General features: G+C 46.1%; 2 protein-coding genes across 8 annotated transcripts in view; both read right to left on the minus strand.

Annotated features, from left to right (window-relative positions):
* MYO7A (myosin VIIA) overlaps positions 1-15,341 on the minus strand; it is an 82,944-nt gene extending 67,603 nt beyond the window's left edge. For all 6 annotated transcript variants that reach the window (XM_015852500.2, XM_032442283.1, XM_015852499.2 and 3 more), the window contains exon 1: positions 15,197-15,341. The gene's annotated coding sequence lies outside the window, so the exon portion shown is untranslated. The remainder of the gene's footprint in view (positions 1-15,196) is intronic.
* A 2,189-nt stretch (positions 15,342-17,530) lies between these two features.
* CAPN5 (calpain 5) overlaps positions 17,531-26,192 on the minus strand; it is a 45,742-nt gene continuing 37,080 nt past the window's right edge. For both annotated transcript variants that reach the window (XM_015852495.2, XM_015852496.1), the window contains 7 exons: positions 25,915-25,992; positions 25,189-25,384; positions 24,240-24,362; positions 23,926-24,122; positions 23,454-23,575; positions 21,038-21,174; positions 17,531-20,934 (listed from right to left, as the gene is read on the minus strand). In XM_015852495.2, the coding sequence (XP_015707981.1) occupies positions 20,752-20,934; positions 21,038-21,174; positions 23,454-23,575; positions 23,926-24,122; positions 24,240-24,362; positions 25,189-25,384; positions 25,915-25,992 (1,036 nt within the window). In that variant the 3' untranslated portion in view covers positions 17,531-20,751. The remainder of the gene's footprint in view (positions 20,935-21,037; positions 21,175-23,453; positions 23,576-23,925; positions 24,123-24,239; positions 24,363-25,188; positions 25,385-25,914; positions 25,993-26,192) is intronic.

A 26,192-nucleotide genomic window follows, 5' to 3' on the forward strand; every position in this document is an offset into this window, starting at 1 on the left:
CTAAAGAAAAATAAACTTGTGGTTAATGGACTGACATCCCAACTCATAGACCCCAACTCAAGGACTGTCTCAACACTGGTGGGTCTGACCCAGCCCCTGTATATGGAAGAGGGCTAGGAGCACTTAAACTGCCAATGCTTTCATAATATTAATTCCAGACAGTGTGAGACAATCCTCTAATACATTCAGATTAATGCCTTCATGGTGGTGAATGAGACAGGGATAGAGGTTGCTTATGCAAGCAGTATTTTGTAAACTGAGTCCTAGAAAGTTGTCCAAAGATTAACTAGCAAACAGACTGAAGCTGATTTATTACACGTATCACCAAATCCCATGGAACAAGTTAATGCAAGTGAAGAAGGACAGCCCTGTGCTTACTGATCACAAGGCTGGAGGGACTGAACAACTTTCATCAAAACATCATTCAGGATGGGAAAGAAAAGTCCTAGGGTGTGATGTCACCTTGTGTTGCTCACAGCACTGAAATGTATTTGGGCCTCTACGAGCAAAAAAATTGCTTACAAATAATTAAATTTCTGCAGCTTTTAATCTTTAAGCCATCCTTCCCACATGGCAGTCAGTAATTGTTAAATTTATGATGTGGAACATTTTCCACTATAGTAAAAACTCTAATTCCTTAAAAAGCAGGCAAAAAGTCACGCTTTCTAAGAGCTACAGCTCTCCTGAATCACCAGGGATACGAATGCTGACAGTCTTGGAGGACAAAAGACGTTTGTCGTATGGTTGACAGAATGGTCCAGACCAGTCACACAAAACTGAGTATTAAGCTTCAGTTATAGTTTTTATTTTTATGAATTCCCACTGTAAGTATAATATTTCTTGGGGTGGATTGGAGAGAAGAACCATGTCTCTCTACCTCTCCTCAATTAGGTTTTGTACTTAAGGACATGGTTTAGTGGGGAAATATTGGTGTAGGTGGATGGAGTAGCTAGATTATCTTGGAGGCCTTTTCCAACCTTGGTGATTCTATGATCTCCAGGTGAGAAATTCCAAAGAGACGCGATATGGGACAGACTCAAACTTACAAAATAAGGAATGTTCATCTCCTGTGTCACCATCCTCTGGGTGAAAAATTCCTCCTAAGTTTCAACCTAAACCTCCCCTGTCTCAATCTAAAACCATTCCCCCTTGTCCTACCACTGTCCACCCTCATAAACAGACGTTTCCCCTCCTGTTTATACACTCCCTTCAATTATTGGAAGCCCACAATGGAGCTTTCTCTCTTCCAAGCTAAACAAGCCCAGTTCCCTCAACTGGAAGGATGAAGAAGAGAGGGAGTATGGAAGAGCAGCCAAGGAATCACTGTTAATCAGGAAATGCACATTTCATAGTTTACTCAAATGATGGCCACAAAACTGTATTTAAGGAATTAATTTTACTTTCTCTATGAGATAGATGACTGGTGGAAAATCACATACCTGCTTTAATATCTGAAAGGGTGGGAGGCAATTTGCCTAATTCTCAGTTTGAACACATTAGATTATTCTGCTTCCCTTTCATTCATATGGCTTGAAAATTACATCCTAACCCTGCAAGCAGGGAGCGGTCTGAGTTTCTTGGTTGTGGGCCATTTGCTACAGAGAAGTCATCTTGTAGCTGCTTCCCTATCCAAAGAAGAGAGGTCTCACCCAATGGGGAGAAGCTCATAAATATTCCAGTTATTAATTATTTGCATGTTAGTCTGCCAAAAGGCCTCAGTTATCACGCCCCTTTGAATCTCTGTGTTGCAAAACAATGAATGGGGGAATCTCTTTTACAGGCTGGGGTAAAGCCATAGGATCGAGTCTCAGAACTGCTTCTTCAGTCATTAAACCTGCTGCTGCTGAAGCAAAGCACTGCACCATGGCTGAAGGTATAACATTCATACCAATCCATTAAGCTTGCTCTTGTTTCAGAGATCCCTAAGCTTACTCACAATACTATTGCACGGGAGGTTGAATACCACAGGTATCCTGCTTTTACCAGTAGGGAAAACCCCAAAAGGGAAGGGCAGAGCATGAAGCAGACTGCCCTCCTTGTTCTTCCCATAGGGATTGATAAGAAGGATTGGGCTTGTCTGAGTACAGGGGAGATCAGCTGCCTGCTAATTCACAGGAGCCCTGATGGAATGAAGTGGCCATCTGGACCCTGCAGCTCTTGCTAGAACATCATTCCCATGCTTGGCTCCTACATGAAGCTGTACAGCTACTTTTGGTGTAGGAAATGATCTAGGTTAAACAAAATGTACCCACCATCTCTTCCACATCAACTGCACATAAAACAAAGGAATGAAGACACCTCTTTAGAAAGTCTATTGTATTTATTTATTTATTTATTTATTTTTCCCAAATGGTTCATTTTGCAGCTTTCTGGGCTAGCTGAACATCATCTGAAGTGACCTTCCAGGGCAGGCAATGAAATGAGATTAAAAGACCCTTTAAACTACTTCTGTACGCATTAAGATGTGTGACATGGAACCACGTATGTCTCTTCCATACAAGGTCTCCACCACGATGATCTCCTCTATGACTTTCTTGCTAATTATGAAGAGATCTCAAATGCAAGAGCAAGGGGAACCCAACAAAGCTTAACTCAGGAGGAGGCTGGGCAGAGCGATTCTGTTACAATTGCAAGGAAGAGGATTGCTTTTATCATCTATTTGACTGGCATTTCTTCTCCTGTTGATGGATCAGGACCAGAGTCCAACCTCATGACTGGCCACACTACTTTAGGGATCTCTCTAGGGCATTAATCCTGCAGAGTAAACGCTTGTTAAACATTGGTTGCAAGATATTCAGGTGTATCATTCTAAAAGTGCAAATTCTATCCTTTCTTCTGAAGTCCCACATCCCATATAATTTCCCATTTGCAGATGCAGTGAAGAAAATGAATAGTTGATTTAAGGGTTTCACTGACATTCCAGTGGTTGCCTGTCTCCCAGTCACCAAGATTGGAATAAATTGTGGGGAGTATCCCAGGCACTTAACAGAGTGGAAAGCCAAGGGAAGTGTCTCTTAATTCATTGCCTTACTTCTACTCCATTTGACTCATGTATTGTATCACCCTAACAGAGCATAGAGATTTAATATACCAATGCTATCCGCACGCTGCTCCTTTCACTTTCTACCCTCCAGCAAGGGATCCAAAAACAATTAAAGATTTTGCCATGTATTCTACTCTTCATCTGAGAAAGAGTGAATAAAAAGGTTAGACTTATGCCCTTAGTGACAAGTGCCTTTGTCCTCGTGAAAATCAGGATTCTGATTGTCATGAGAATCAATGAATCCTGAAAGAAACTGAAGTAGCAAAGACATTTATTGTTGGGAACTCTGAGCATTGAATGTGTATGACAGTGAGCAGAGAGGAAGGAGGCAATGCCACTATATGCCACTCTTGCTCCATGTCCTTCTGAAATGTGGATGCTTGAAAAGCTATGACACTTTGTGTTGTGCATTCTTCATTAGAACCAAGGCTTTGAGGCCAGAAGACTGTAGATCATGTAACTGAATGCAGCTGCCATCCATCTTCATGGCTAATAAGAGTCTTCTACGCTATCTTGATCCAAACACCTCAACAAAGACAGCCTACCCATCTCAGTTAAGAAGGTCCAAAACATTGAGTCTTGTTTGATGGCTACTTTAGTTACTGGGATGATGCTTACATAAGAGAATCTCCTCTGCGTGGGCTATGGTTTGTTGTGTTCATGGTAATGACCATCCAGTTACAACTTCCTCTCCCATGGCACAAACAATGTCAAGCTCGGAGAGACTCACAGGCGGTCCCTGGGTGAGCAAACAGTGTGAGGTAAAACCTCCCTCGTGATGGGGCTGTAGGACACAGTGAGCACTCCCTGGCCAGCAAACCACCTGCCACATGCTGAGAAAGTTCCCTTGTTTACATCTTAATTGCCGCCTCCGCATGAATAGATCACCTGAGGTCATGTTGGCAGGTGACACAAGGAATGCAAGGAAACTGTCACCTCGGGAAGGGAGGTCACAGCACCAATAAGATGGAGATGCCAACACCCTTCTTACACGGGCTCTGGGTCCTCAGAAAGGCTCCACTGCCTCTCTAGTCATCAGTGTAACACAACGAGACTAAAGAACAGACTGCAAGAGCTGCAAATATCCTCTCTACATAGAACATATTGCTAATCAGTTAGACATCTAAAGGGAGAAAGGACCGTAGACACCAAGGCAGACTATGGCAGTAAAGCAGCCTGATGTTGGTGTAGAATCATGCATTAGACACATTGTTGATTTGTGTTTTGGTATCCTTTTTTTATATTTCTGCAAGTAGCTCAAGGAATAAAGTGCAATGCTTACGCATGCTGTGGTCTGTCATTTTGTGAGTGCAACTGAAACCCAGGGAAATGACTCTGGTAAGTGAAACCTCCAGTAAATAGAGGGTAATCTACTCAACATGAGTGACAGAAAGGTGTCAGTGGCTGGGCAATAGGTAGAGTTTCCAGCCCAAAACTTTAGCACCCCAAACCAGGGCTGGATTTTCAATCCACCTTAGGCAGAACTGAAAGTTTCTGAATACATGGCTTTCCTCAGAATAGAGGAATCATCTGAGAACCTGCTTTAGCAGGGAGTTGGACTGGGGGATCTCCACCAGTTCCTCCCAACCCCTATGACTGTGATCACAATTCTGTGATCCTGTGATTCATCTCATGAGTTCTTCTCACTGGTTGAGTTTTTTGGGTTGGAAGGGACCTCTAAAGATCTTCTGATGCAACCCCTCCACCATGGCAGGGACATCTTTCCCTTGCTACATCAGGTTGCCCAAAGGATAAACCTGGTCAGGATGGCAATGGCCCAGCTATAGATGCAGATAAGGTTGTTCCTCCTGACCAATCTGAAAAACCTCACTGATCAGAGCCCAGAAGTGTGAGAGCTGCGTGATACACAACTGACTTTACTTATTTCCAGGAGCTGAGATTCAGGGCACTGTGAGATGCCAAAGTGGTGATCTCTGAGTGTGAAGTGATATAAGAGGCAGCAAGGGGAAGGAATGTGATCCTCTGTGCCTTCCTCCACCAGAAGCTGCAGGAATTAATCACAGCCCGTGATGACAGCTCCAGGCTGTGCCATGCTGTTCTCCTTAGCAAAACACAGCATCAGTTTATATTCATCAGAATATCTCTCACAGTCAGAGATATTCAAATCCAGCTGCAGGATCTTAGAGCCTCCTTAGTGGCTTTGGAATCCAGTACTGATCTCCTAAGGGAGTTACACAAACACATTTACATTTCAGATTGGGACAAAAAAACCCATTCCTCTGTAGGTTTTATTCTGAAAGTATGTTCATCTGTACTGAGAGGACAAGAGCACAACACTGTGTTAACATCACGTCTTCATAGGACTGTATTAAGGAATCATCAGATCACCAAGGTTGGAAAAGACCTCCAAAATCACTCAGTCCAACTATCCACCTACCACCAATATCTCCCCACTAAATAGTGTCTCTTAGAGCAACATCTAAACATTCCTTGACAGAAAGGAAATAAATCTAATCCAAATGTACTGCAAGGTGCAATTTTAAACAGGGCTCCAGACAAAAGTGAATGTTTTCCCAAAGCCAGGAACCCATCCTGTGATGCATTTCCTACCTACAATTGGTACAAAACAATGTCCAAGAAGTTCTTTGCCTCCCACTCAACAGAGATCAACTCCAACACCTGACAAAAACAGATTCTCTCAAGGCTGATCCACTCAATCTGTTGGAGAAACCAGTGTCATTTCTCTTCATAGAATGTAGGGGAAGCCTAAGGTGACTGTTTTTATTTGGTCATCCTTTTTTCCATCCCATCCCTGTGCTGTCTTAGCAGCAAGGAATAAACCAAAAGACCACTATTGTGCCCCTATGTGATTGATATGTCCTTCAAACCTCCACTTGAAGGGTCTTGATAGCAGTTGAATGATAGGCTATCAAATGATAGCATTTGAATGATTCCCAGCCAAAACATCAGAGCATCATACAATCATTAAGGTTGAAAAAGACCTCTAAGATCATAAAAGTCCAACTATCAACCCATCCCCACCATGCCCATTAAATCACATCCCTCAGTGTCTCATCTCCATGTTTCTTGAACACCTCTGGGGGTGGTGACTCCACCACTTCCCTGGGCAGCCTGTGCCAATGCTTTACTACTCTTACAGAGAATAATTTTTCTCCAGCCTGAGCTACAAAGGTACGTGAGAGCAAGAAACCACAGAAAACTCCCTCCTCTGAAAAGCCAGAAAATCAATATTTAGCCCCTGTACTTATGAGAGTAATCACGAAACAGGCATCAAATTTTTAAGCCTCTAGTGGGAAGCTCAATAGATTTACCCTGTATTCAAACCCTCCAAAAAGCCTGGCAGGTAGAGGAGTGGAACAAAAGACCTGACCTTTTCTCCCTCTTCATGCTTTCAAGAAGCCAGAGCAGAACAAAGCATCACTGAGGCATCCGATCCCAGCTTGCTGCAGAATGCTCTGCACAGCCTCCTGAGGAGGGCAATTTTCTTTTGTGCACCAGCTTCTACCAGCCATGGAGCATTTTTCAACAGCCACGATAATTAATCAAATAAAGTATCCTGTGGCAAGGTGTAATTTCAGCATAATCCAGCCCTAGCAGAATGAGTCAGTCCCAGCAAAACGCTGCACTAGCAGATTGTCCTAAGGGTGTTTGCAATTTGTTTTCATCTCTTCTTTATGTACTCAGTAGGTGAATTTCCAGTCCTGCTAGGGTCTACACATGGGAACTGTCACTGAACAAGAACGTATGAAAAATGAAGCCTGTATTTGAACCTGAGGGTGATTCAGGACACTAACATGCTCTCAAGGCTCTCCTCCTTGGAACAGGGCTTTCCTGCATGGTGCTGGGCTGTACTGGATGTCCCTTTTCTGGTCCTGAATTTTACTGGGATCCCCATGGATCTGCTCCTTCAAGGGCTGCTCAGCTGCCACTAACAGAGCAGGGTGTACACACAGACATGGCAGTAGTTAACCTCAGACGGATATGTTTTACAATGAACACATGGATTTGGGAGGAGATTCGTGTGTGGCATGTCATGGTTTGCACTGCACTCAGGAGGCAGCAACATTCTGATCCATCCCTGCGGCTGAACCACAGCCATTAGCAATTAGCTCATAGGAGAGTTTGATCTCTTGGTTATATTGCTCAAGCAGTTAAAAAGTCTGTGTCTACAGTCTGAGAAACATACCGGGTCGATTCAAGAAAAGGTTTAGAATGAGAGGTAATGGCCTTAAGTTGTGCCATGGGAGGTTCAGATTGGATATTAGGAAAAAATTCTCCTCTGAAATAGTGGTCAAGCATTAGCACAGGCTGACCAAGTAGGTTATGGAGTCACCATTCCTGAGGGTGTTCAGGAACAGTGTAGATGAGACACTGAGGGATGTGGTTGGTAAGCATGGTTGGGATGGGCTGAGGTTGGGCCTGATCTTAGTGGTCTTTTCCAACCTTAATGATTCTGTGATTCTATCATATATATCCCCCATATAGAATGATATACTCTCTCTATATATATACACCTTATAAAAATTATATACATATCCCAGCCTCTAGCTAGGAATAATTGGGCCATGTCATTATGAAGGAGGTTGGTCTGGGTGATGACAGTGATGTCCTTCCCTGGCTCATCCTTCTATCTCAAGAATCTACTATGTCTACGTCAGACGGCAGCATAAAGGGCAGTGTATCTATAGCAGACCCCAGAATAAAAAGGGGGTGTTAGGTGACTCATCCTGTGGCACAGTGGAAATTTGTTCCCTAGGTGGCTTCAGGTGGATTTAGCCACTTGGGTTCCTTCTAAGCCCAGTGAAGTTCTCCCTTTTAGACAAGGCTGTATACAGAATCATAGAATCATTAAGGTTGGAAAAGAGCTTGAAAATCATCTAGTCATCAACCCATCCTCACCATGCCCAATAACCATGTCCCTCTGTGCCACATCAGCCCTTTTCTTGAACACCTCCAGGGTGGTGACATCCACCTGAGCTGTCTGTTCCTCTATGGCAGAGTTAGGAGTTTGTCAGACTAATTGCAGTTCAATACTTTTATTACTGACCCTCTGCTGTTTATTTTCTTGCTATAGAAAAGCTCATTAAAGAGAGTCCTTACCGCATCCACTAGTACAGTAATCACCCCGGTGAGCTGTGTTATGCACTCATGAATGTCAGACAGTTTACAGAGGAGGGGGTAATGCTATCCTCATATCACACAGAGGGAAACTGAGGCACAAAGGGAGGATGTGACTGTCCCTGGGGTCATGTGGGAGGCCATGGGCAGAACCAGGGCTATGCTTCTTGTAGACACCAAGTCTGTGCCTGACTGCAGATCAAAACGTCTTTAATAAAGGCAGCTTCCCTTCTTTTCTCTGTCCTTAAATTGTCCTAATAAGCAGCCTCTATGCTTGCTGTTCCCTAATGGTCTGGCCTCAACTGTGTGACCTCTCTTACTCCAGTTTTATTACTCCAGGTTGGAGTGAGATCTTACAGTCCTCCACAGTGTTCTCTCAGCAGGAGCCCCTTATTAGGCTTTTCAGTGATATTCTCCCTCTGCCCTCCCCAGCAACACCCACTTGTCTCTTGTGGGGCTGGAAAAGCTCAGAGTGAGCCTTTGTAGAGACTGGGGCCACTCTCCAAGTGCAGATATCAGCAGGATTGAGTTCAAATGAGAAGGTACTAGCACTGCATTGTGCTGCTGAGACTCCTGATGACTTCAGAGGGCATTTTCATAGAACAGTAGAATCATCTGTGTTGGAAAAGACCTTTAAGTTCACCAAGTCTGACCTATCGAGTTTTGCTTGAAAAAGAAACTTGATACAAACCAAGTAGAAACTCTGCTCTGCTTTTTCCTGAGTGCCTTTGGTGTAAGCCATTTTACTAACAGCAATTGCCACTGCATCCCTCAGGGTACCTTGAGGCAAAGCTGGAGACATCAGCCCTGTAATAGCCCTGCTGAGAGGGGACAGACGCTCCCTGACTCATCGGCTGCACATGCAAAATGCTGTGTTAATTTTGCAGCTGGGGAACTTGAGTCAAAGGGGCTGTTCATTGCTCTGCCTTCTGCTCTTCGTGTTTTGGTGGGACGTGGCATTGCTGGGTGTGCTTTGGCACGTGGGATGCTCTGTGCTCTCCAGGGCATCACCTGGATGAGGTGAAGCTGTGCTTGGAGGTCTTTGTCAAAGCACAGGTTAGATTAAAGGACAGAAGTGCTAGGTGTTACAGAAGGCTCAAAACATAAAGGCAGTGCATGCCCAAGCAGCCTGGATGAGCCAAAGAACTGGAGGCTCCAAGAGGTCAACCAATTTTGTTCTAAGCAAAGTTCCCAGCTGGTGAAAAACAGAGTCAGAAATAACACTAGAACTCCCTCCATCAGCAGCACAGCTAACAAAGCCTCATCTGCATCCAACAAACTCCAATCCATATGATATCTTGATGGCCAACAGGGCACTGCCCTCAGGCAGCCTTTCCTACAGATGAGATACACAGAACAACTTTCTCACCCCACCTGGTCTCTCTGGTGTCCGATGAGAGCTGACACCACACTGCAGGGCACAAGTTTTCACCCACGCCTGCATGCAGATTGTCATGAATCGCCTAGGAACTCGATCTCTTTGCAACAGCTCTGTCAAATTTGGAGTGAAGTTGGCCAACAAATTCTACCATGATTATGTGACACATCTGAAAAGACAGGCAGTGCAGCCATACAAGCCTTGCTTCCTATGGAAATCAGACTAGATGAACCAGTCAGCTCTAATCAGTGACTTAATTTATTCCAGTTTTAACAAGCTGCTCCACTCACACCCTTGTTTGCAGCACTTTGAGATATCTCATCAAGAACAGCGATAGCTGTTACTGTTTGTGATTTGCTTGCATCTTCATGTAAGAAATGGGTGCTACTGAAGACATGCCAAAGCATTTTCCTGGTCTTAGTCCAACATTTTTCTTAATATCCTCCCCAACTGCTAAGCTCTATAATGGGAAGATAGGGTCTGGTTTGCAACTCCCAAGAGTGGTCTGCTACTAAACAGCTGTACAGTCAAGGAATGGCTTGGGTTAAAGATCACAGAAACATGGAATGGCTTGGGTTGGAAGATTCTTTGAAGATCATCTAGTTTCAATCCCCAAACAAGGCACTGAGGGAGATCCAGAGGTTTACTTCTGAAAACAATAAGGTTGCTCAACCAGCTTTCTCTCCCTGCTACCTACCACCCCATTCCATACCGGACAACAAACTTGAATGAGAAACAGTGATGAAATGCCCTGTTGGGGCATCCCAAGCACATAGACTTGTCCAAGATCACTGGGTGGTTGCTTATCTTTCACTTGGGTACAGATGAGACATTTAGCAGAGGGAACAGCAGCATCTCACTGCCTTTCTGAAGAAACATCCTTAGAAACCTTGTCCCTTTGAGACAAGGTCTTTCTCTAGCATCCACAAGCACCATGGCATCATAGGCAGAGCTTCCTCCTTCACCTTATTGTGCTGGTGAGGAACGATTTCTTCCATGGGAAGAGCAGTGTTCTCAGGGTATACTGGAATACACAGCAGATTGGGCTGATCTGCTCATTAATTGTTTATAGACCTCTGTGTGCTAGTTTACTGAATTACATAAAAGGTCTAATAGCTCCTGCCATGGATCCTGACCCCTGGGCAGGCTGTGCAAAGGCACCCCAAGAGCTCAGGGGTGATCAGCAGTCCTACAAGCCTACAGAAACCACAGGAATTTTGTCCATCCTTTTCTAGCTCAAGGATGCAGTAGCGAAACCAGCCCAGTAATTCTGGCAGTATGATGTTTTCATACCAAAACAAAACAAAAAACAGCAAAAAAAACCCACCAACAAAATAACAGAAATCCAGCTTTGTCTCTTTTTCTGTGCTCTATTTCCCGAGCTTCAGTACAGTGGCAGACCACAAAAGTCTGGGTTGTTCTGGCTCTGTTATTTCTCTGGGAGGAATGGCAGCTAAGGCCAAATGGGGATGGTCTTACTCACTCCAACAGCACTTTGTGTTCAGCTTCTCAGTGGGCTTGTGAAAGTATGGAGATTATATATAAAATAACCACCCCATATATTTCTCTAGATTGAAGCCTTCTGCAGGCTGAAGGAGAGAGAAACCCAATGCATGTGGGTTCTGGAGTCTGCTTCAGCAAAGGGTAAATCTGCTGGCCTTGATGGCACTGATCCAACCAAGATGAGGGATGAGAGGAAGCAGGACAGAAATAGCAGGGACAGCACAAAGGGCAGGCACCGCTAATGCTGGAAAACACCCTAAGACACAGATGAGGAGGCAGAGGTTTGATGCACTGTATCTGGGCTTACAGCCCAAGTAACTACAAGATGCTGTACCCCTCTGTCCTGATGCATGAAGTGGTCTCCTGCCAGCAGCCTGAGCCAGGCAGGGAGAGTCTGGATCTCATCACAGGAAGAAGAGAGAAGGAGGGGAGGGGAAGGGAAGGGAAGGGAGGAGAAAGGAGAGGAGAGGAGAGGAAAGTTTGAAGCTCTCCATACTGGATCCAGGGTTAGGAAAGCATAAAAGCAAGGTGATGATTCAGTGATCCTTCTCTATAGAGCCCCTCCAAACTCTAACAACTTACAGCTCAATAAATTCTAGAGCCAAACAAGGGCAGCTTTTTACTTTATTACAAGCCTTTGAGTGACTTTTCATTTGCCCAATCACTTTTTTCAACCCATGAATACTTGTAGGTTCCATAACATAATCTTGTGGTAAGGAATATCGCAGAAACTGGATCGGGTGAACCTTTGTTTGCTTTGAATGTCGTTTCTGCTAGTTTCATCTGATGTTCCCTTGGAAATAAAGAAATTTAAGTAAAATCTCAATACAATGATTACTTCTGGGGATGTGTATCTTCCTTCTATCACTTTCCCAGTCTGAAGAGACTTTCTCTAAACAACCCTTCCTCTTGTGAAAGTTATTCCAGACCTCTGACTACCCTTCCTTCTCTGAGTTCCCCCCTGGTAGACCTATATTATATTTGGAATGGAGGGAAGAAAACAGTTCCAATTGCAAGAACACCATTGATTGATAGACATGAAATGTGATGCTCTTTCACTCTCCATTTGTCCTTTACTGCTATTACTTTTTTTGATTGCTAGAAGTGAGGTAATTCAAGGAGAAGCAAAGTGTTCTCTCTAGACAATGACAGTTATGCTGGGTAACATATAACAGCCTGATCCCAAGTGGGTTTTGCTCCCAAGTCTAGCTCAGCCTGAGGGCTGCTCAGAGCAGCTTTCATAGCACCATTAAGGTTGGAAAAGACCTCTAAGATCACCAAGTCCAACCCCAACCCATCTCACCATGCCTAGTGACCACGTCCCTCAGTGCCACAACCCCACAGCTCTTTAACACCCCTAGGTATGGTGACTCCACCTCCTCCCTGGGCAGCCTGTGCCAATGCTTGACCACTCTGAGAAGCAATTTTTCCTAATTTCCAGTATTTTCCCTGTACTTCAGCATTTGCAATGCCCTCTGAAATGCAAGCTGATTCTTAGCTGTAACTAACTTTTTACACAGTGTATATAGTGATAGAACAAGGGAGAATTGTTTAAAATAAAAGAGGAGAAATCAAGGTTAGATGTTAGAAATTCTTTACTCTGAGGGCAGCAAAGCCCTGGCACTGTTGCCCAGAGAACTGTGGGTGCTCCATCTCTGGAGGTGCCCAAGGCCAGGCTAGATGGGCCTTGGGCAGCATGAACTGGTGCAGTGCAACCAGCCCATGGCAGGGGTTGGAACTGAATGGGCTTTAAGGTCCCCTCCAAGCCAAGCCAATCTCTTCAGGATGGATGCAGTTCAGTCAGCAGTGCTGAGAAGTGGGGGTGTCCCCAGAGGCTTTTGGATGGTGGTTTTTGCTTATATATTTGGCGCTCTGTCTATTTAAATGCCCATTTTTCATCGGGTTTCTGCACATTTCTCATTGCTGCTCTATGAAAGAGGAACGACTGCACTCTGTTCTCTCCTGGCATCTCAGTGCTTTGCAGAGCAGAGGCTCACATGTGTTTGATGCAGTAAGGTATTGGAGTGCTCCTTGGGGATGGTTGGTACACCAAACATGGGCACTGCTGGGAAGGAGAAGCTTTCTGCCTCTGGGACTCAACAGCCTCAAAGCACAGTTCATCCTACACCAGTTTCTGCCCACACATTGCTAAAAGAGAAGAGCATTTCCCAGCAGAAAGCTGCACATCCTGCCAGCCCCTTGGTACAGTGACACTCATCCCATAGCTCTTCAGGAGCAAGAAACTACTGGCTCTGCTCCAGGCAAACTATGAAAGTCAACGTTTCTCCTTTCACCCTCAAAAGGAACCTAAAGAGGTAACCTGGCAAGTAGTAGAGGTATCAGCTGCTACCTGACAGCAAGATTTTAGTGGAATCCTGCCTGGGACTTGAGTGCCTGCAGCCATCTCTCCCCTCTGCCCGTCTCTGCCATTCTGCTGTTCCAGGAAAGGCTTTGGGGAAAAAAAAACAACACCAAAAAAAAAAAAAAAAAAAAAAAAACCAACAAAAAACCACCCCTATGGGCCGACAATACCTTCATTAATCACAGCGTAATCCTTCCCATGGCAACCCAAAGGATTGCGAAGTCACAAGTTAGCAAGCGTAAGAGGGAAACACTGTGCAGCAGCCCCTGGTCTGTGGAAACTTAATAGAGGGCAAGATGGATAGGCTGCTAGGAAGGGGGGGAAATGAGATAGAAATCATGTTGCTATAGAGAGGGGCTCATCCCTTGGCCTGATTCAGATTTCATCAATATTGGGTTAGTGAGGGGATGATGGAACTTCATGAAATTACTCTGGTTGTGCCCCCAAAAGCCCAAGAACAGACTCTGGCTTTACATGTTGGCTGTACAGAAGCACAAAGCTTTCAACAAAAAAGCCAAGTAGGAAGGAAAGAGCAGAGCACACTATGACCATGGCTTTGATATTACGCACTATTTAAGCAGCTGTGCTTTGAAATCTGCACACTCAAGGATTGCAGTGCAACAGGTGACAACAACTTGAGCATCAGCCCATGGCAGGGAAGAGCTGTACTGTTTTTGTTCTCTCTGTCCTTGTTCTGCTGTCCACTGGAGATGCAGGACAGTGGGGATCTTGCACAAGGTCTCACACAAAGGCAGATTTGGGCTGAAGCTTTAGCAAAAGCTTCTTCCTACAACACCACAACTGGTATGCTGGGATCCCCCCATTCATAGGGACAGAGATAAGAACTGAAGCATCCCACAGCGGAGAAGGGAGGGAGAGCTACATCCTCAAGATCTCAAAGCAAGGCACAGATTAACCCCATGGGGTTGTTCCTTGGACCAACAATGGAGAGACTATGGAGAGAAGCACACTAACAGTAATAAGATGATCTGGGGCTGAGACCACCTCCGAGCCCTGTGCAGCCATACTTGAGCCACTGACCATCTTAGATCCACAGGTCTGCTGCCTTTTAAACTCTCCCTCCATGTTGCCTGCAGGATGCATCCAATGTACACCCCAGTTTTCTTAGAGATGCCAAGCGATGCTGGCTGCACCTTTTTAGGATATTGTGGCTGCATCAAGGAAAGCTTAGGGATCTCACTTTGTTACCAAACCCAGCTGGTGCAGCACATCCCCTGCGTGTGACGTCCCATTCCCAAACTGGGCAGCAAAATACAAAGCTTTGGATCTGGAGCAGAGCAAAGAGAGGGTGAGGTGTCCCCAGGACCATTGGGGTTGGGAGACACCTGAAATCATTGTGCCACTAACAGTACAGCAGCACCACACCCCCCAACGACCCCTCCCCATCTCTAAGCACACGCGAACGTATCTCAGAATATGAAGGGGACGTGGAAGGAAGGAGGGGGATCTTTCAGACCCCAGCACAGAAGGGGAACAGCCCCCACCTCACCCAGCTCAGAGCTGGGTGACCCGAGTTAAATTAATCAGAGCCAAGAAATGAGCGAGGCACTAATCCGTGCTGCAGGAGCCGAGCTGCCGGCCATTCCTGGCAGGTGGGGAAACCCCACACCCACCCCTCTCACCCCTTTTCCATGTTCTATCCGGGCTTTGGGGCGGGGTCGATGGAAGCGGACCCCTCTCCATACCCACCGCACTGCAGCCCCCCCACCCCTTCCTCCCCTTTCCGAGCATCCCCAGCCTCCAGCCGGCTTTTTCCCGGCTGCAAACCTGTCGCTCCCCTTCTCCTTACCTTAATGGGACATGGCCGGGGTCGGGGCTAGGGTTGGGGCCAGGGTTGGGGCCGGGAAAAGGACTCTGTGCCCAGAGCGGATCCGCGCTGCCTCCTGTACGGAGAGAGGGCAGCGGCTGCCCTGCCCGCTGCTGAGCTTCTTAGCGGGGGAGGAGCCGGGTTACAGCCAGCCCCTGGTGTGTGTGTACGTGGGTGTGTGTGTCTGTGCGTGTACAAGATACCTCCAACCCGGGGACACGGCGAGGACTGCACTCCCGTGCATCCCCATGCTCCGGTAGCGCTCCTGCATCCCTGGGGCTGCCCCAAATGGTGGAACCCATGGAGCTCTACGAGTTCTGCAATAGCCGAGTCCTCATTGCTTCTAGGGCAAAGGGCTGCCCAGGGACACCACTCAGCACTATGCTGAAGGCACATGGATGTGTAAAACGAGGGGACCTCATCCAGATCCCCTGGGATGTTGATGGGATCACAGAATCATAGTACCACAGATTCGTTTGAGTTGGAAGGATCCTTTAAAGGCCACCTCTGCAGTGAAACAGGGACACCCACAGCTCCATCAGGTGCTCAGAGCTCATCCAGCCTGACCTTGGGTGCCTCTGGGGATGGGACAACCACCACCTCAATGGGAAACCTGTGCCAGTGCCTCACCACCTTGATCATAAAAATTCCTTCTTATAATCCAGTCTAAAACTCCCCTCTTTGAGTTTGAAACCATGTCCCTTTTTCCTATCCCAACAGACCCTGCTGAAGATTCTTCAGATCTTCTTTCAGATCCCTTCTTTCTTACAGCCCTCTTTTAGATGCTGAAAGTTGTATTTGAATGCCCAAACCGGAGCTTGTAAATGTGGAAGATGGGGAAGTCAGCAGAGAGAAATGCCTGAAGGCCAGGAAACTCAGAGCTGAGGTTGTGCCTAGGAGTTTAACTCTGACCTGCTGACTCCCTGCCTAAATCAGGGCTGATGTCTTTTCTCCTTCCTGCTTTAAATTGTGCAGTGAAACATCCCCAGAGCTTCTGAGTACGAAGTATGGCATTTTATCTCGTAATTGTTGCAAACTACACCTTGGTTTTGCAGCATTAGCACACAAAGTGTTTCTAAGCTTCTCTTTGCAGAGAAGCTGAGCAGACCTGGAGCATGTTTTTTGGTTTGGGTGGGCTTTAGCAAAGGTAGGGCCATACAAGCTTGGAAATTAATTGCAAATGGTGGCAGTGCCCTTTGAGGTCTTTCTTCCATCCATAGAAATATGCCCAAAGATATACGAGATGATGTCTGAAACAGCGTTCTCCTGGGGATGGCTGAATTTTTGCTGATGACATGGGAATAGAGCACTATGAGAGAGCCCTTGTCCTCCAAAGGTGCATCAAGGAATTCGGCTCAGAACATAGGCGAAGTAAGTCATGTTGTGACCGCCACATCCCTTTCTAAGCCCATAGAAACTCTTCTGGCAGGATGTCGCTGTTATGGATCGCCATCTTATCCCTGCATATTTAACACTGAGCACACTGGCCAAGGACATGGCACCACCTCAGCTGCTTTGAGGGACAGCCACTGAACCCCTTGCTGAGAGCCCTGTTAGCTCTGCAGCCATTCTCACTGGTAATCCTCAGCCTGCTCAAGTGGCAGGAGGCTCAGATCCATGCTGGGAGGACTCTATGTGAGGGCTAAAATGGGAAACTGTAGGTTACAGAAGACCCAACTCTAAGGAAAATTAGCATTCCAGCCCCATCTTGTGGCTATGGTGGTTTATTTCATCTTAAAGGTGCTCCTGCAGGTCAAAAGAAGGCCCCAAAGTGCCCTTTTTATTAATTAGTGGGTCGAAATCCCCAGAACATGACAGTTCTGGAGGGATGAGGAGATGCTGCAGGACCCCTGGGGAACCAGGGCCCACTCTATTCCCTATTGCTGCTCTCCAACCATATGCACTGTCCCAATGTCACCATACTGATTTGCTTTTGGCCTCACACGAATTCCAGCATCCCTACCCATGTTGCCAACACATGTTGTTGTACACCACTTGAGTGCCATGAGCATAGTTGCAAAGCAGCCTTATCTCTCAAACCTTACTGTGCCAGCAAAACCTCAATGCCAGTGTTGGTGTGGAAGCACACAGGATGATTTTTGGCTCATCCAACCTTGCAACCTTGATCTTTGTGGTCTTTTTCAACCCAAGTCATTCTATGATTCTGTGAACATTTGCCTCTGTCTCAAAGCTCACGGAGTAAATAATTCGAATGGAGTTCAGTGAACCAAGCCAATGAATAAATAAGGTTCTGCAGAGCCACCTGGTGTCCATCAAAAACCTTCTGGAAGAACACAGCAGTATGGAGGCAGGGAGTCTGAATAAAATATACACAATTTATTTATAGGAGGTTTACATCTGTACAACGTTGGCCTTCAGTTCAGACCGCTCGCCGATCTCGTGCAGCGTGACACGTCGGTGCCTTCGGGGACGAAGACAACTCATAGCTTGGTTTAACACGATCACATTAAAAACGAGGGGATTTCATGGAGTGCAGTGACGGGCTACGTGTGATTGACGCAATGATTAATACAAGAAATGGAAAATAAATCAGAGACATCCCACACCGTTTAGTTTAGAGGGCATGGTGGGGATGGGTTGATGGTTGGACTCGATGACCTGAGAGGTCTTTTCCAACCTTCAAGATCCCATGATTCTATGGTGCGGAGGCGGGTAGGGGGATGGAAAGTGCTCATCAGGCTTAGCCTCCCCTCAGACAAAAATAAAGTGGAATACATCCATTTACTCCATTCAAAAAGAAAAGGCATTGACATGAACCGCGGCATTTCAATAACCATCCTCCTCAACCCACTCTACAAACAAGCCCAAAAAAGAAAAGAAGTTAAAAACAAAAAGGTAATTTTTCTTCATCCCTTGGAAATGGAGGGGGAAAGAAAGCTTCTGCTCTAAGTTTTCAGCAAGAAAAAAGAAATTAAAAGAACAGAATTATTATCAATATTAAGACATTTTGGTCCTGGTATGGTATGACGATTGCTATTTTAAAGAAGGTACTGAAAGCTGCCTTGCATTATGGCTTGATTCTCCGTAGGAAGGAGGGAGGCTGGCCATGGGTATCAGGGCATTGCTGCTCCCCAGCAAGCTTCAGTGCTGCTCCTTGGGGATCACAGTACAGTTTGACGTGGGTTAGGGCACCTGGGCCAAATGGCTGTGGTCTGTTGAAGCAATGGGTAGTCTGATTTCCTGAGAAAACATGGCTCATGCAAGCATACCAGCTACCTCCATCTGCTGCTGATGGTGCAAAATGCCTGTGATGCTCCTGTGGTGTTCTTCTGAATGGCTCTTCTCCTTCCAAAGCATTTCTAGGTGTCCCTCTCACCTATCACTCCTAAGACCTAGATCACAACTTTTGGTCCTACAGTCCTTCTCCCGCTTATCTTCATTGACGAGTCCTATGCCCAAAACCAGGATCTAAACCAAGTTAACTCTGAATCGTGCTGAGCAGAATCAAGAGTTTGCTTCAACTTTGGGCTCAAAACATCCCTTTGTCAAAGCAGGAGCATCTGAACTCATTCTGCAAAGTGCCACTCTCATTAGGGTACAAGTGATGGCAACAGGATTTGGAAGATGGTTCTGCACAACAGGAATAGGTGGGACCCAGAAAGAGCATCTTGTGGGCCGCTACCTGCTGCTAAGCCCTGGAAAATAAGACCTAAGAAAACAAGGAATTTGGACAAAAGTCCGATGCTGACCCACAACGGCTTAACAACTGAAGAAGAGGAGGGAAGAACAGCCTGCAAAAATGGGTGAAGCTGTCCTTAGGGAAATAGCTTAGTGGGGAAATACTGGTGCTAGGTGGACAGTTGGACTGGGTGATGTCGGAGTGATTTAATTCAGACCCTCGTCTGAATTAAAAAGCAAAGTTCTTTACAGGAAGCATTGTATTATGTGTGCTCTATTCCCCAAGCAAAGAAGTGACTGAAAAGGATCCGCTGGTACGGCTTATATGAAGCCAGATTCTGCCACCCAGTGGAATAAGGAAGAGAAACTCAGGATTACAGCAAACGAGCATGGGTTTACACACTGCAGGACTGTGCTTTGTACCTTTGTACCAAGATGTGTTTGGGCTGTGCTTGTGGGACTGGCTTTAGCTCCATGCAACTCATCAATAAACTGGAAATTGGAGGTGGCAGATGAATATTAGAATGAATTCAGTGTTTCCGGCATTTTCAAGCTGTACTAGGAGCAGTGCTCCCCTCCTTTAACATGACCTAAAATCCCATAGCTTTTAAAAGGAATTTGGGAAAGACAGGCACTGAAAATGATGCATCAGAAATCTGTATGCAGCAGTGAAGGTGATGTCCATTCAGCAAAGCTCCTCATCCATGGGAATTGATGCTCCTCATGCATGAGATCTAATGCTCTGGCCTTCAGAGGAACTGTTCTTCTCTTACCCCATCATTGAATATACGCAGCAAGTATACCCAGCTGATAACTCAGGTATGGGGTTACAACTCAGCATAATATGGAATTCAGGCTCTAGGGATGGGGACTGCAAAAAAGCAATGCAGACAGCAGGCACGATGGCAGTTTGAGAGGCACAGGCAGGAATTGAGACCAGACCAACTCAAAAACATGGCCCTGCAGAACAGTTGTCCAACCACAGCTGTTGGCATCTCTGCATCCTTCAGAATATGCAGCTGAACACCAGGAAGCACTTCTGTGCCACGTGGCTGATGAAGCCCTCACACAAGCTTCTTGAACAGGTTGTGAGATCTCCTCCTTGAAGACCTCCAAAAGCCACCTGGATGTGGTTGGTTGGAACCTTGCTCTGGGTGTCTCTGCTTGGACAGGGTTGGACCAGATGGACCTGGAGGTCCATTCCAACCTCAGCCATTCTGGGATTCTGTGACTCAGGACAGTGTGGGGCTGAACAGGATTTGGAATGAGACAGCAGGTCCTTGCAGTGATGGAGCCACTAGTCTTGCTGACCCTGTGGATTTGGGACTGTGTGACTGCCCTAATGCATTTCCCATCCAGTCACTGTGTGCATATCAATAAAACACCCCAAGAGCCCCAGTTTCTTTTTCCGCTTCTGCTTTGCTGATGTGCCTCCTTGGATAAGCGACTAAATGGCAGTTCATGGGCAGAAGACTCCTCACGCACTACTCTAAAACCAAGCAGACACACTGAAGACACATCGAAGCAGCTGGTGGGACCATGGTGACCACACGTGTGCATGTTGACACGTGTGTGCCAGCCCCGTGTAAACAAACAGCACCTGGGCATCGTGCTTTGGCTGTCAGGACACACAGCCTACCAGCAGCAATCCCATGGGGTGCATGGTGGTGATGGGGCTGCAGAGGATGCCAGTAGAAGGACTGTTGTGGTTCCCCAACAAGGCACCATTTTTTAACATGGAAAACACGAGATTGGCTCCTTTGAGTGGAATGCATGCATAGTTCTCCTACACTTGCAGGTGGTAGATAGGCTGTGTGTGTATATATATATATGTGTGTGTGTGTATGTATATATGCATATATATACATATGTGGCACTAGAGGAGAGTCCTTGAATACTCAGACATTGGTGAGGATGTTACTGCTGAGCACCCTCACAGCAATGGTTCCAGGCAGATCATTTGATTTTCTGTTCCCTCTGTCCTGGAGGTGCAGTGTGTGCACAGACTGCTGGTCACTGGGATCTCCCTTCAGTGTCACTTGACCCAAGAACTCGTCGCTTATCAAGTTATGGTTCCAGATCTGAAGAAATAAAACAAGGGTAGATCCTTAAGGGATCCGACCAATCTCTCCCACTTTGATTTGCCTGGTGCAGCCTCACCTCGGGCCCCCAGATCATTGATACCTGAACAATGATGGGTTTTCCTGGCTTCTTGCGGTAGAAGAGGCCTTTCACATCAAACTCTGGTGACACTGTGTCTTTCTTCACTGCAGAACGAACCTTTTGACCTTCACACTTTATTATCACATATGGGTCAGCTCCTGGGGAGATAAAAAGTACATGATCCTTATTTTGTATCTCCTGTAATTTCTCAGACCCCTTTCCCAGGGGCTGCATGCAGCAGTTTTCCTCCAAACCCCACCAGAAGAGATGACTATCTGCCAAGAAGTGCATCACACCCCAGATGATGTCCAGGAAGTTCTGCTGATGGGCTGGGACTTACTCTGTTAGGTGACATGGTACCCAGAAAGGAGCTGGTGATGGACTGCTATGAAATGGCCACCTCTTCCTTGACCACATATTCTATTTAAGCCCTCCTTCATCACCCTAAATTCTCCTTGCCTTTGGGCTTGGAAGGCAGTGATGTGCTCACCTCTCCCTTACAAGATTTACTGAAAGTAGGAGAAAATAAAGCCACGGAGAAGAGAGCTGGGCTCACAGAGCTTGTTTCAGGGAAGGAAACACCAAGAACAGAAGGAGCCTGCAAAAACACACTTGCTTCCACTGGACTCATATATTCCAGAACTAGGCTTGGTTTTACTTTAAGGTCAGAACCAACTAGCTCAGCATGAGAATATGCTCTCCACCTCTACTCATAAAACTCTGGCACTCTTATATTTCTCTTAGACTGAGTGAGACTCAAATGCTGAAGAGATTTTAAGTATAAGGGCTAACACTGGGTTAAGAAAAATGTTGGGCTATCAAGGTGATGAGAGCACAAAGCCGAGCCAAAATTAAGTGCCAAGTTATGCTAAGCTGGGAGATCCATAAAGGGTCTGGGAACTGGGAATGTTTAGTCAGGAACTAGTGGCAGAACAGTGAACCTCAGAATGGAAATATATCTAAAAATACTTTTAAAAGGTGAAGATGGTGATTAAAGTATTTGCTGTGAGCAAGATTTCAGGGAAAAGATCGAAATGTCACAAAAGAAAAGGATCATCTGTAGTAGAAAGAGAAGAGAAAGATGGGGCACTGAGGGGCAAAGAGGTGAAATGAGTGGGATTCAGAGACTGAAGCAGGCAAAGCTGGTGAGTGGGAAGCCAGAAGGTCAGTAGAAAGGAAAGGTTATAACAATATCCCAGCTAGAAGAAGATAATTATGGGAATGAACAGGCCAAAAAGATGGAGAGGTCAGTTATCAAGTCCAAAGACTATTAGCTCATAGCTGGATGGTACCTGAGCTTCTAGGACAAAGAGTTCCTCATTAGACACCACTTTTCACTTATGAAACAAGTGCAGGTTCTGGGAGTTTCAGTAGAGAATGAGATACTGCTCTGGAAATTTAATTGTCAGATGTGTTTTCCAGCCATGGACTTCAGTGGCTATGACAGAAACAGACCAAGCGTGTCTTTTTTGTCCAAGGGGAACATGGGAATGAGGAGAAATGAACAGGGCCAGGATTTAAGACCACTTTTTTGTTTGCCAGACCACCTCCTCACCAGCTTGTTGTGTGCAAGGATCCAGTTCCCCAGCAAAACACAGCTGCTTCATTTCACATTTTTCCAAACCAGCCTCTTCTTTTGGGATGTCTCATAAAATCTTCATATTCCAGAGCAGGAGCCAAATTCCAGTTTGTAAATCACTGTTTCTGAAGTGGTGTGGAGGAACTAGGCTGGGAGATGCAAGGGATACCCATTGCACTGGAAACCACTGAATAATCAGTCTGGTGGTGGTGGGAGCTGAACAGCTGGAACACAGCTGGGAAAAGCCATTCCCAGGGAGATCTTGCTGAAAACCATATTTTATGGCTCCAGAATCCACATGGAAGAAAAGGTCATGTTTTTGTGACTACACTGCTGCATTGCTACAGGCACATTGAGTATTTTAAGTAACCTAAGGAAAAAAACAACCTACTTAGAGCAAAACTCTCACCCTGTGCACTGGACACAATAGGAAGACTCCCTTTGTGGTAGGTGATAAAATAAAATGAAGACTACCCCCAAAACATCGACCATTGCTTATCTGTCCTCACTACTAAAACTTGACTTTTTGAATATGATTCCTAAATGTTACAGTTGCTCGTACTTAAAGAGAAAAGCCTGGAACAGTGCAGGATCTCTGCCAAGAGCTCTGAGGAGGTTCTGGGAGGATCTCCCAAGAATCCCTGCTGATAGCTTAAAATTAACAGTGGCTCACGTGCACAGAAAGATTTTCCATGGACTTTCTCCTCCTCTAGTGCTTGAACCAGGTGCTTCCATTGAAAAACTATCTGAGGACATAAGAATTCACAGCAAGTCCTCACTTCATGAAACCACGTCTCTCTTCTCCCCCTGAAACAACCAAGTCCCAGTCTCCCACCATGGGCAGAGAAAGGCCATTACCTCCTTGGGAGTCCTGATTCTTGAGGCCAGCTGCAGCGAGGACGTGGATCTGTGACACCACTTGAGGGTACCCACACATCCCACTCCAGCAGGTGTGTGGTGGCTCATCCAGTGTCAGCTCTCTATTGGGGAGAAATGTGTAATATTTGGGATATGCCCAGCCTTACCCGATGGGCAGGCCAATAAGTTTTCTCTATCGGGATGGGAAGCCTATGTACCATCCACAGGCAGACTCTGCTCCCCACTCTGATCTCCTTCTCACCATAGGGTTGAGATGCTCTCCCATGTCATGCTTAGAAGCACAGTGGGAACTTCTCCACGTGTCTTTGTCACTTGGCCACCTTTGAAAGGAAGCCAAACACCAGCACTGGACAAGGCTATGGCCAATTCCAGTCAGGGCTACCACGTAAAATAAAACAGAAAGCACTCTCCAAAAAGGCAGTTCCTCTCCATTACTGCTCTTGTTCCTTACCGGCAATCTGAAGGCACATCTGTGAAAATCCTGAGAAGAAACTCGCCTACAAGACCAGGGTCAAAAGTGGTGGGGATGATGACATAGCGGCCTTCCTTCAGGTCCGTCCTCAGGAAGACGCTGCGGGAGTTGATGTAAATGGAGCTGGCCACCTTCTGCTGCAGGGTGTGCATCCTGTAGTTCCTGTTCAGCTCCACCTGGGGAGAGAGCACAGAGGGAAAGTCATCAGGACAGCACTGAGGAAACGTATCAGTTACCAGATTAGGGGAATTTACTGAGGGCATGCAGACTAGCATGCAGGACCCACAGTTTACCTTATGGATATCAAAGCCTATGGCTAAGTTCTCTCCTTTGCCCTCTTTGCGACTGGTCCTTTTTGGCTTCTGCTGGATGGAGATCAGCACTTCATCTTCTGCCTTCTTCACATCAAATACATACTGGAAGCAAACACAGAAAGGTGAGGAAGACAGAAGCACTGGGCATGAATGGGGGTAAATCCATCTTTGAACTGTTCTGCAGAATCCAAGGAGTCTAGATGCTTGTACCAGACCATTTCACCCCTTGCAGTCTGTCACAAGTCCTCCTATAGAGGACTAATTCACAAAGACCTAACAGCGAGGCTAACACAGAGCAGGGAGCACGAAACAGCTCTCTACACCCTTGATGACAGCTCCTACAATGGGATGGACCACCCTTCACCTGCTTATTAGATGAAGGACTTAAAAGGATTTGTCCCATGTTACTGAGAATCTTAGTTGAGAGTAAGACAGAGGAGCTTGTTTCAAGAGGAAAACCAAACCCAATCAGGGCCTTCTCTGAAAGCCCAGAAAGGCTAGAAGGAAATGGCCCTATAGACTACATCTATCCTAGTACATTTAACAGTGCCAAGGTTTGAGGAAACTAAATATAATTGGATCACTCAGGCATCTAAGTAGTTGGAAATGTTTCCTGGCCTTGACTGGCACCAGCTATTACCACTTCCCTGTGGCACAATTTGATGTTTGGATGTTTGCTTGTGCCAAGGTGCTCCACATCAGACACTTGGATGCAGTTTCCCTATTAGGAAGGGTAAGGTTAAAAGAGTTGGGCTGGACGCTGGTTGTGTTCTTCCCAGGGGTCTCAGTCCAATAAAGGTCATGAGCACATTAAAAATATGAGCACAGAGCTCTGGTGACCTTTTTGTCCTTTTAAGTCCCTGTAGGAGATTTGAATCCTTGGAAGCAAATCTGAAGGCTTCTGAATGTCCTCTGCTACGTGACTCACTTGTGGATTCTGCAAAAAGGTATCCTTGTGGTTAATGCAGCCTCCACTGCGGTTCTTCAAGGGATCATCACTCCTGGTCCATGCCCCATGTAGCACTGCCTCCTCCCAGGTCTTATGGATGCTGAGGTAGGATGTGTTGATGAGACGGCACTTGATGATGTCTGTGAAGTATCTACAGAAGTCTTCAAAGGTCATCCTAAGTCAGAAAGGACAGAGCTGGGTTATGCTGCTTTGTTTTCCTGAGCAGCATAGTGCAGGGAGATGGATAGCCACCTCTTAGAGACTGTGGGTAGCCTCTGATACCAACAGAAGAGGTGGAGACACCTTTCTCCACACACACAGCAAATAGTTCATTTGTTCAAACAAAACAGTTGTATGTGTTGGAGTGACAGTAGCAAAGCAATTGCTCCTCCTGCATGTATGGGTATGTGTGGTACTGTTATCAGTACCTAGTGAGTTGGTTATGCTCAACACACTTCTAACAGGTTTCTAGTGCCCTAGTGAAATGCTCTGGAACCAGTGTGATACTGAGCAGCTTGCAATCCTATGGTCATGACCAGCCAAAGCTAATGCCCAATGGGCAAAAGAGGGAGATGCCACTGAAAATCCTATAGCTTGAAAGGCCATTTGCTCTGGTTAGCCAGTTGAATGGTAATGACTCAGATGTTTCAGAGGATGGAAGGACTGTGAACACTGTCCATGGTGGCAGCCTGAGGAAGGACTCACCAGAATTCACCATCGTCTTCTACTGTCATCCCCATCTTCTCTCTTTCACTTTTGCTCACTTTTTGCCACTCTTCAGAGCTGTGGGAGGAGTGCGGAATCATTACTGTGAGGGCAAGGAGGCACCAGCCCTTGGATTTCCATCCCATCCCATCCCATCCCATCCCATCCCATCCCATCCCTCTCCTTCCCATCTCATCTTATCCCATCCTGTCCTATTCCATCCCATCTGCAGACATCATGGCAGTGGTATACACTGACTCTTTTAAGTATTATTTTGG

Source organism: Coturnix japonica, chromosome 1 (assembly GCF_001577835.2).
Source record: "Coturnix japonica isolate 7356 chromosome 1, Coturnix japonica 2.1, whole genome shotgun sequence".
In the NCBI taxonomy this organism is placed as follows: Eukaryota; Metazoa; Chordata; class Aves; order Galliformes; family Phasianidae; genus Coturnix; species Coturnix japonica.